The following is a 12,076-nucleotide window of genomic DNA, read 5'->3' on the forward strand; positions in this document are numbered from 1 at the left end:
TGATGTCTCTTTCTTGTGAATTGAAGGAGCTCAGCAGTTTTCCCTCAGCACATTTTACTTATGCCTGTCTGATGGCAGCTAGAATTTTGAGAGGTACCATCTGAGGTACACGATTTATGTGCATCCCTTGTGACTCCACATTTTTCACATCTTTGTCAGTTAAGCGGAATCGAGAAATAATGTTCTATTTAATTTCATATCTAAAGAGATGAAGTTTAGTATCTATAATATTTAATGTCTGGGTTTATTGAAAGTCAGTATGATTTCATTGCTATCTGTGTTTCAGGGTCATTTTTAAAGATTTAAAAAATATGTATATATAATTTTGTACACAGATTCTATACAAGTTAAAATAAATTTCCTAAATTAAAATAACATCTTTATGGAGAATAAAAATTTGTTTCTATATTGTTTAGGAAGTGATTATGGTACATTGAAAGTCTCAAAGCTGGAATTTTATTGGGAAAGCGATAAGTTCAGATCTTTTTGACCTAATATTTTGGAGGCTATATGAATCATGGTTAATTTTTTCTGTATTTTATATATATTCCAAACTCTTAATGTCATTAAACATAAAATAAAGCATTGGTAAAAAGAATTAATGCATTCCCAAGATATAATAAGATCTCAGTATTCAAAATGATAAGGCTTTTCATTATAATTTTTGTCTCTATTTTATATCTGTCTCTAGGCTTATATTTCATAGATAAATCTATGAATAAACATTTAGCTGTCCAATTTGCAAAAGAATCCTAATCAGATCAGTTAAATGAAATAAGCATCTATTTTTACTTTTAAAGTAATGAATTTTCTTTCATGTTTTATTACATTGATGTGTTATGTGTAATATGCCAGAATTAAATAAATGTGGATTTGCATTTTTCTCCGTTTTTCCATTTTTGCTGCATTTTACTATTATCTTTTTTTAATGTACTTCTTTTTTCTGTCACATTTTATATACTTTCTTAGCTTTTATAGTTAATTTTCTTCCAAATATACATCCTTTCACTACTCCTTGTTAACTGCACCCACATTCAGTTTTCTCCTTTTTCTCTGAAATTCATACTCTTTTTCCCTGAAATTTGTATGTGTTAACTTTTGAGTTACAATGAATATTGTCCTATTAATTTACTTATTCTAAAAGGTATTTTTAAAGTTCTCATTATAGAACTCCCTCTCCTAAGACCATAGATGAAGGTGACAGAAATTTCTAGATCTGAAATAATTTCCTTTGACTATTTTTACAATTTTCTAAGTATTAAAGACAATTTCTTTCTATTTTATATTATACAGTGGGAAGAGATTGGCGAAGTTGATGAAAATTATGCTCCTATCCACACATACCAAGTATGCAAAGTTATGGAACAGAATCAGAATAACTGGCTTTTGACCAGTTGGATTTCCAACGAAGGTGCTTCCAGAATCTTTATAGAACTCAAGTTTACTCTGCGGGACTGCAACAGTCTTCCTGGAGGACTGGGAACCTGTAAGGAAACCTTTAACATGTATTACTTTGAGTCAGATGATGAGAATGGGAGAAACATCAAGGAAAACCAGTACATCAAAATTGATACCATTGCTGCCGATGAAAGCTTTACAGAGCTTGATCTTGGTGACCGGGTTATGAAACTGAATACAGAGGTCAGAGATGTAGGACCTCTAAGCAAAAAAGGATTTTATCTTGCTTTTCAAGATGTGGGTGCTTGCATTGCTCTGGTTTCTGTGCGTGTGTACTATAAAAAATGCCCGTCTGTGGTGCGCCACTTGGCTGTGTTCCCTGACACAATCACTGGAGCTGACTCCTCGCAGTTGCTTGAAGTGTCAGGTTCCTGTGTCAACCATTCTGTGACGGACGAACCACCCAAAATGCACTGCAGCGCTGAAGGGGAGTGGCTGGTGCCCATCGGGAAATGCATATGCAAGGCAGGATATGAGGAAAAAAATGGCACCTGTCAAGGTAAGAATTTGCCTGCAGATCTGCAGGCACTGTCTGCGCCAGTTGGATCATGTATATGTATTTCCTCCAATGATTATAAGCAGATGACCTTTTACTTCGCTAATTTATGGAGATTATTTCTTTTCAAGTTTGATTTCTCTCTTAGAATTTTAAAATTTCTGGCAACGATCAAAGATTTAATGTACTATTTTACTGGATATACATAATTAATACCCAGAGAGTGTCTTACTTGCAATGTAGTATTTCATATTCATTTTGCTTTCAGAAGTTTTATTTTTGAGCAACTCAAACCAAAGGATTATTTCTTTGCGTGAGTATTTTCTGGTATGAAGTATTGTCTCTCCATGAAGAGAAAGTAGTACCCTTACTTTGCTATATAAAATTCAAATGCAAGTGTTAGGTGAGATTTGTTTGGCATGCTTTTAACTGCCTTTAAAAGTTCTTCAGAAATAAATTCAGCCATAAGAATCCCATACAAAAATGCTTGTCAGCTGACAATACTTAGTTCACTTTGTTGTTCATGTATAATTGCTATTACAAGTTCCCTTTTAAAAATTTCCACGTCAGAGGAGGCGGGATGGCTCAGTGGGTTAAACCTCCTACTTCGGTTTAGGTCATCATCCCGCAGTCCATGGGTTCGAGCCCTGTGTGAGACTCTGTGCAAAGAGCTCAGAGCCTGGAGCCTGCTTCGGATTCTGTGTCCCCTTCTTTCTCTGTACCTCCCCCACTCATGCTCTGTCTCTCTCTCTAAAATAAATAAACATTTAGAAAATTACAAAAAATTACAAGTCAATATTGAATGCATAGTAAGTAGTACCCAAGGAAATAACTTTGGAAATGGAACCAACACAAAAAGCTTATTTCAAAGTAATTTATGCTTGGGGAAATTTTTTCTGTTTTATTATTTTAATTGAAACTTGACCATGTATGCTCCCTCTTCATTTGAAAATATCCTTATTTTGTCCACAATGTGGTGAGTTCAACTTAGATGTTTGTCAATGACTTTTGGGAACAAGTTAGTACTTTATGTCAAAGTGAACAACAGCTTATGAGTAAGAAAACATTTTTACTTAAAAAAATTCATTCATCCTTATGAACCTGTTTTCACCATGCTGTGCACATGGTAAATAGGTTGTGAGACTTAGTATTAACTGAAGAGAAAATCAAGTACAGAGAAGTCCCCTTATCCCACCTGGTAGCTCCAACTNAGGACTGACTGTAAATTGATCATAGATCCAGGGGATCAAAACTAGGGAAATGACCTGTAAATCATAGTGACTTTGATTAATTATTTCTCTCTAGAAACACATTGCAGCATCTTTAAAATTTTTTTTCAGGACACTGGGTGGTGCAGTTGATGAAAGCATCTGACTTTGGCTCAGGTTATGATCTCATGGTTCACGAGCTCGGTCCCTACTCTGGGCTCTGCACTTTTTCTCCCTCTCTCTCTGTACCTTGTGGGATTCTCTCTCTCTCTCTCTCTTACTGACTTGCACTGTCTCTTTCAAAAAAATAAATTAAAAAAAAATTTTTCAGCATCAGCTCATATTTTGTATCCCTACAATATCATCTACAATTAAGTTTATGGTTGTCTTTCTATGTAGTCTGCAACTCTATACCTTTATATATGTATATACATATATATGAAGTTTTATTAAATCAAAATTATGTTTTGGAAACAATTTTTAACTTGCTATGGAAATTAATTATATTTTATTTGGGAATAGATGTGAAGGAAAGTTCTAACTACCATTATCTTTTCTTTTAAATGGTTGTCTGAGTGTAAAGTGAAGATAAATGTAATTGTAGAATCAGAAGCAGGAGAATAAACATAATCTGTTGAATACATTTCGTTATTTTCTCTAAAATATTTACAATACAAATCTTACTGTTTTAAAAATTATGTTTACTAGTATTATAAAGCAACAAGTTGAATTTGATTACTTGCTTATGTCACTTTAGAGAATGGTATGTGGCCACTTCTGTGGAGAACACAGTGACTTTTGTTTTCATCCAGATGGGCAGAGGGTATAAAGGACCTGTGCATTTTTTAAATTTTTTATTGTTGTTGGGATTACAACGTTCTTTGCATGCTTATCATGAAAGTATCTTGAGAAGCAGTGTTCTGACAAAATGTTTCTCAGTCCAGGCATTCAATGCATATCTTTTTCTTCCTACACTCAGAAACCTGAGAGACAGTGGGATAAACTAGAGAGGCTACATTGTAGAAAACTTCACTAGGCTGGTCTGTCTAAATTCATTTATTACCTTACCCTGGTAATCGGAACAAAGGTTACAGGGTGATGAAGGTTGTGAACTAACACAGCCCCAGAGGGAGTTCTACACAACATAGTTCATATGAATAGTGGACTCTTGGTGTTTTCCAAAACACAGATGGCATATGGCCACTCTCTGAGGAGTTTCAAAAGTTCATCTTATAAATAACTTACCTCATTGAATTAATAAATAAATATTGAATGATTGTTTTAGAGAATTAAGGTTTCAGATATTCCTGAGGCATTTATAGCTACATGTAGTAAGAATATGCAAATTTAGATGTATCTGTGTGTTATATAAAATTCCACCATGACTTTAAATAATTCTGTGATCTTTTTTTTTTTAATATTTTTATTTATTTCTAGGAGAGAGAGAGAGACAGAGACAGCATGAGCAGGGGAGGGTCAGAGAGAGAGGGAGATACAGAGTCTGAAATAAGCTCCAGGCTCTGAGCTGGCAGTCAGCACAGAGCCCGACGCGGGGCTCGAACCCATGAACCGCGAGATCATGACCTAAGCGAAAGTCGGACGCTTAACCGACTAAGCCACCCAGGCGCCCCAATAATTCTGTGATCTTAATGTGGATCTTGATGTTTTAAAATTATTCTTGTCAGGCCAGAAATCTAGGAATCATTCCTGACATCTTCTTCCTATTCACTACCTGGTTCCTATTTAACGCAAAATATTTGTAGAAATCACCACCAGGCCATCCCTTAAAATCATCTACTTTTCTCTATTTCTTTTCCTCCAATCTATAAGTATGCCTTGTTGGAACTTTATTTTTAAATATAATGAGTGACTTTATATAATGTTTTGATTTTTAAGCCATGTGAGTGTATCACCTCTACAAAAATGCAAACCTGGTATTTCTCACACCCATCCTTCTCTGTCCCCACTTAACCCTACTACAATCTTTAAATACTTCAATGGCTGCTGCTTATGGTAAAATTTTCACAGTAGCTCAAGATCCTGCATGGTTTTTCCCCAGATACTTCTTAAACTATGCTTCCTCCTCTTCTCTCTGCACTAGTCACATTGGCTTTATCTCACTTTCTCAAATGCAATTTGCCAACTTTTACTACTTGTTCTATGATTCTGTTCCTTTGCTCTGAAACATTCCTTTACCTACTTCATGCCTGATTAACTCATACTAATCCTTCAGATCTGTCCTCCGACACCCCTTCCTTAGGAAAGCTATCCCTGACTCTTCAAAGTTAGGCCTCTCTGTTACTTACTTCTATATCTTCCCTTCATCAAACCATTTAGAGTTATGATGTTGCATCTTTTGTTAATTTATTATTAGATTAATAACTATTTTTACCCTCACTAGACCACACACTCCTTGATGGCAGAGATGGTGAAGAGATTATTTTAAGAAATGAGAAAGAAACCAGAAGTCAAGAGGTAGAGAAATAAATTCAGAAGAGAAAGTAGAATGGGCAAAAGTATAAAAGAATATTGTGCTTTAAAATCACAGTATTCCTCCTTTATCTGAGAAGGTTTCATTCCAAGACCCCTGGGGATACCTGAATTGTGTATAGTGCCAAATCCTGTATATATTATGTTGTTTCCTATGATAAAGTCTAATGTATAAACGAGGCACAGCGAGACTAATAATAAAATGTAAAAACTATAATAACATGCTGTACTGAGTTATGTGAATGAGATGTCTCTCTCAAAATATCTTGTACTTTATTCACCCTTCTGGTAATGATGTGGGATGATAAAATGCCTACATGATGAGATGAAGTGAAGGGAATGAAGTAGGTACTGTGATCTATCATTAGGCTACTATTGAGCTTCTGACAATATGTCAGGAGCATCATCTGTGTCTGGACTGTGGGTGACTGAATGTAACTGAAACCACGAAAAACAAAAGAGTGGATAAGGGCAAACTACTATATTGATTTCTTTTTTTTAATGTTTATTTATTTATTTTGAGAGAGAGAGAGCACAAGGGGGAGGGACAGAGAGAGAGGGAGAGAACCCCAAGCAGCCTCCATACTCGGTGCACAAGCCCCTAGTGGGGCTTGAAGCTGTGTCTGCAAGATCATGATCCATGCTGAAATCAAGAGTTGGACGCTCAACCAATTGAGCCCCCAGGTATTCCTGTTTTGATTTTTTTCTTTTACCTTTGTATTTATTTGTAGAAAATCTCTTCTGTCACAAAATTGACAAAGTGTCTCTTAAACCAGTCCTTTCTTAGTCCTAAGATTATCAGGCCAAATTTTCAAGTTACGCCGCATATGGTTGGCATATGATGTATTAACAGTTATATAGACCATGTTAGTGATTTATACTTCAGAACATCACATCCTGAAATGTATTTATAATATACACTTATTATACACTTACACTTAATTACCGTTTCTTTGCTAATCAAAATATGTTGGTATTTAATTTAGGATATAATTATATTAAGAAGCTGAAGTTTGAGTAAATCTGTTGTAATGATTATCATACGTTAATATTTACTAAGCTTGTTCTAGTATGTGACCAGGTAGTTGCTCTTAGATCATGCTCATGTGACCTGATATATATGTAAGGCATGATGGCATTGACACAATTGGTTTTAGAGACTAAACAGTCAGGATGCAGAACGCTAGGCAGCTCATTAACACATGGCTTCAATCTAGAAGACAACCAAGAAGTGATTGAGGAATCTCTGTCTATTTAACAATTCAGGCTCTATCATCTTCTTACCCCCCTATTTAACTTCCTTTAAGAGAAATTGACTACCTTTCCCGTAATACCCTGGTTTCAATGAGGTAACAAAAACTCTGGTTTCTATTGCATTAATTTAAAATATAAAATGTATTTATTTTTCTAAGGCTTACTTATATGCCAAGATTTTCAATAATAAACTGTTTAAGTATACACATTTATTTCTTTGAAATGTTCTTTATTTTCAGAAACTAATAATGTATTAAATCACTTATACAAGTGTTTTCCTACTTTTTATTTATTATTATTTTTGATGAAATTCATGCTATTTTTTCCCCTTAAGAGTCATACGAATGTTTTTTGAGTACAAAATTATTAGCAAAAACCCATTTTGGAAGTTTCTGCTTTTTATTGAAGTGAATGTGTTTGACAGAAGTAATTGAGTTCACATGAATCAAATGTTGCCTGCTGAGTTCTCTTGTGATTATGTTGCTGACTTACTCATATGCAAGGCAAGACCACTAATCTTCATCAGTTGCTAGTGGAATGAAGTAGTAATTTGAAATTACCCCTGGATAATTATAGTTTCACTTATATCAAATGGAGGAAAGAGATTTAGATTGTGGGTCACTGCCAAAACCAGAATGAAGAAGGTATATAGTGCATGCTAAAATACAGGGTAAGCGAGGTTACATGCCAAGGGCTGTGGAGAAAAAACACTTATTAATTGTCCAACTGGGAGATGATTGCATAGAAAGAAAAATGTAGTGCAAATACTGAGCTCAAGAAAAAGCCTTGATTCAGAAACAGTCCAGATACTGCAGGGAGTAGCATGTCGATCATTCATACTTTTGGTGCATATTTATGTCTGAAACAAAATTGACTGGAAATATAGTGTGTTAGGTGCTTGTGTAATTATGCATTTGAGAGCCTAGTTATTTTTAATTAGGCACATTACCAAAGAACATCAAAGGGGTTGAACTTTTGGTTCTATTTGGTATGCTCTTTTATACAACTAAAGGAAACTTGGGGCACTTGGGTGGCTCAGTTGGTTAAGCATCAGACTTTGGGTCAGGTCATGATCTCACGGTTTGTTGGTTCGAGCCCTGTGTTGGGCTCTGTGCTGACAGCTAGCTCAGAGCCTGGAGCCTGTTTCAAATTATGTATCTCCCTCTCTGTCTCTCTGACCCTCCCCTGCTCATCCTGTCTCTCTCTCTCTCTCTCAGAAATAAATAAAACATTAAAAAAATTAAAAAAACAAAAGGAAACTGATTTTAATTTCACAATTTTAACCAAAGATGATAGTTATGTAAGTATAGAATATAGTGGTGCACATGAGTGTGTGTGTGTGTGTGTGTGTGTGTGTATGCATATTCTACTTCTGAGAACCATCACCAAGACAGTTAAGCGGTTAAATCATTTCATCCATTTGCAGGTATTATATATGAGAATAATGAAATGAGTTTTTCTTATAACTCCTCTTTAATAGTTTTGGATTAGTTCTGTCACAGTCTTAGAGTGTACTTTACATTTATTTTTGGTTTACTTTTCTTTTTTTTCCCTAAATCAAGTTTTCTCAATACTGGTACTATTGACATTTTGGGCCACTGGTTGCTATTGACATTTTTTGTTGAGCGACAGGGTAGTCCTAGTCATTGTAGGATATTTGGCAGAAAAACTGGCCTCTAATCCACTCAGTGTAGTAGGAAATTCCCCTCCCCATTTTTATAATCAAAAAAATGCCTCCATAGAGTGCTAAATGTCTCTGGGGGCATATTTATGCCCAGTTGAGAACTTCTCCACGTAAATAAATGAGATGTGCTGCCAAAAACTAAATACGTTTATAGACTGGTTGGTTTCTTTTGTAAAAGTGAATATTTTTCTTAAAATTCTGCAAAATAAAGGATGTGTACATTTGGAAATAAGACTTATTTGGAGATCATAGGGAACATGCTGCTTGTGAGATGCAGAATACTTTAGTGGTTTGAACATGTAGATTCTGGCCAGAATGCCTGTATTCCAATCCTGCCTCTGCCATTTATCAACTCTATCTCTGTGTAAGTTATTGAATCCCTCCATTCCTTGCTTCCTCTGTCTCTAACTAAATCATAGCAATGCTATGAGACATTATATGGAAATTACTTACCGCCTAACACACTTTACTTATTCAATGAACATTAGCTACTTCTTATATCTCTCATTAAAAATAAAATGTATTTACAGAAGTATATGTCTATTGTAAAATACTGGGTAGTTTTAGGTTAGAAAATTTTCTGGTTTTCTCAACCTAGAAATTATATTCTTGAGCAGTATCACTTATCAAAGGATAATCCTACATTTTTATTTATTGGATGATCAAAACTATGATTAGAACTCTTTTATAAAAAAGATTTGCAAACTGATTAGCTATTATCACTTTAGTCTTTATTATTATACTCAGCACTGTATTCCATGTATACAATTCCTCTATCCTAGAAATGCAGAGACATAGGTATAGAAACATACATATAGACTCACATCTACAGTTACAGTTTATGAGAGTTGCTAATGGTAGTGTGAGTGTGCAAGTTTAGATAGAGCAGTAAGAAAATATTTCTCTGAAAAAGTGATATTTAACATAGATGTGGGGTTAAAAAAAAAACAATGCAAGGAGATACAGAATGGCTTAACAAGCAGAAAGAGCTTTCAGTGCAGAGATCCATCACATTACATTAATTAATTTTATGTATATCTCTTTTCTTTCTAAAATTATATTTTAAAGTGTATTTGCATATTACAATTAGAGTAATAAATGAGCTGTAAATTCCTGAAATTACCTGCTAAAAGAGTCTGTTCATATACATAGTATACTATCTTAAGGATAGAGAATTACTAAGATCTATAGTCGAAGACAGACATATCAAACATGAAACAATTCAGTATTTTTATTGGGTAGCTATTTGGAAATTATTACACTCACTGAAAATATGAAAGGTTTTTCTTGTTTAAGAATTTGATGTTTCATTGATCCAACAATGCCTAGTAATTTGTGAATCGTCTGCCATATATGCATGGCAAAACAGGGAGACTTGGTAATGAAAGAAAGGAAGTAGAAGAATTAAACACTCTAGCGTACTGGTCAGTTTGTCTCCTGGACAAACTTTTAATCCTAATTTGCACTCTTACTTCTCGCTTATGAGAGCAAGAAAGTGTACTAGTGATAGTCCTGAGTTTCTCCTTCCCTCTCCCATCTGTCTCTCTTATTATACATATCTATCTGTCTATCTATCTATCTATCTATCATCTATCTATCTATCTACCTATCTATCTTTCATTTATCTGTGTATGTATAGAAAGACAGATGGAGAGGGAGGGAGAGAGAATAAATGTAACAGATAAATGCTATCCTTCATATGTATAGTGATTCTAATAACCAATTTGGGTAGGTCTCTAGGATATTTTATTATGATGATGAAACATTCTGTATTGTTACCGTGCAAATGGATTATAACATTAATGACTGGAACTCCATCATGATCATATGGATAGAGAATTAATGATTATATTTATGCTCAAGTGGCTTATACTGTTCAAAACACCTTCTGTTAATAAACATTTATTAAAATGAGATGCACTGGATAGGGTCCTTTTATTATAGTAAATTAATATAGAACGATAATTATTAGAAAAAATAATTACACTGATCTTACAAAGGCCATATTTTAACTGATATATTTTGAGTTGATTTTAAATCAATAACAGTTAAGTGTGCTAGGAAACCAAAACATAGTCTCTTTTGTTTTATTGTTTGCTTCTTATTATTTGGATAGCAGGAAAAGGACTTACATGAAGTCTGATAACACAAATCAGTATAGCTCTCATGGGAAAAGTTGTGTGTACAGAGAAACTTAATGTTGGAAACTCTGAGTGTAATTCAGCAAACATCTCAGTGTCTGCTCTCAGACTTTCAAAAGCAAAAAAAAAAAAAAAATGCAAAAAAAAGAATGCAAATATTATGAAACGAAGTAGCTAACCCTTTCATAAAATAATTAAGTAAACTTAAAATCTTAAATCTGAGGGCTGCGTCTTACTCTTCCATTTCATAAATGTGTGATTGTGGACAAATATAAAACCAAACTGAGCTCATCGTTCCTCTTCTGTGAGATGCTAAATAATACAATATACACATACAAAATCTGCCTGTACATGCATATGAAGTCTACCTAATACAGGAGTGTTGTATGGACCAGCAACATCAGCATGACCTGATAACTTTTTAGAAATGGGGAATTTTAGGTCCTATCCCAGAAAAACAACTAAATCTGAATCTACATTTCAGCAAGATCTCTCAGTGCTTTTTTTACATACATTCAAGTTTGAGAAGCACTGATTTAAAGGACTCTTGAAGTGAATGCCTTTTCTTTGTTTTCCATATTTAGAAACTGAGGCACAAATAAATTAGGACCATATAATTCCATAAAATCGTATAACTGCATAAGTTAGGACCATACAACAATGTAAGAAATACATTTATCCTAATCCCTTTGGATACTTGGCAAGATATTTCACTATTTATGTTGTTTCAGGACTATTATGCATTAATTATATCTTTATCTCCTCCTCCAGATGTTCCTTAGTATGTTTTTGTTTTTTGATATAGATTGTAGTTATATAACTTTTGACAGTATTAGGTCCAATGATACTATTTTCCTTTTTAAATTTCTGTTAATTGCATTTTGACTTGGAAATCCCATACCTACTGTCTATTATTTATACTCTTATAATAAATAGTATCAAAAAGTTAGGGAAACAATCAAACCACAGCAAAGTAGAGAAAGAAAGTACAAGTGGCACCAATGTTCTAATCACTCCTACTTATGAATTTACCTGTCCATTTATGGGATGCTTGTCTTTTGTCATTGACTTACAGGAGCTCCTTACATGATTTAGCATTTCCTCCTACTATTATTGGGACCAACTTCTATCTAATTCTTCTGTTCTCAACAATTATAGTGCAACAAAATAATTGAAACCATATAATTGCTGGACACCCCCTACAAGAAATTTTGATCCCATCTTGTAGTACCAGACAGGTTATCACTATTTTTTTTAAAGATCCCCAGGTAGATTGTAATGTGTACAGATGGGATTGAGAAATATTGTAATATTTAACAATAAACTTTGGTGGCTTTTGGAGGCT

At 34.2% G+C, this 12,076-nt stretch overlaps 1 protein-coding gene across 3 annotated transcripts in view; it reads left to right on the plus strand.

The window, feature by feature from the left end:
• EPHA5 (EPH receptor A5) overlaps positions 1-12,076 on the plus strand; it is a 340,313-nt gene that overhangs the window by 77,188 nt on the left and 251,049 nt on the right. For all 3 annotated transcript variants that reach the window (XM_077755696.1, XM_077755697.1, XM_077755695.1), the window contains exon 3: positions 1,294-1,957. In XM_077755696.1, the coding sequence (XP_077611822.1) occupies positions 1,294-1,957 (664 nt within the window). The remainder of the gene's footprint in view (positions 1-1,293; positions 1,958-12,076) is intronic.

Source organism: Crocuta crocuta, unplaced genomic scaffold (genome assembly GCF_008692635.1).
Source record: "Crocuta crocuta isolate KB4526 unplaced genomic scaffold, BGI_CrCroc_1.0 scaffold192, whole genome shotgun sequence".
Lineage (NCBI taxonomy): Eukaryota > Metazoa > Chordata > Mammalia > Carnivora > Hyaenidae > Crocuta > Crocuta crocuta.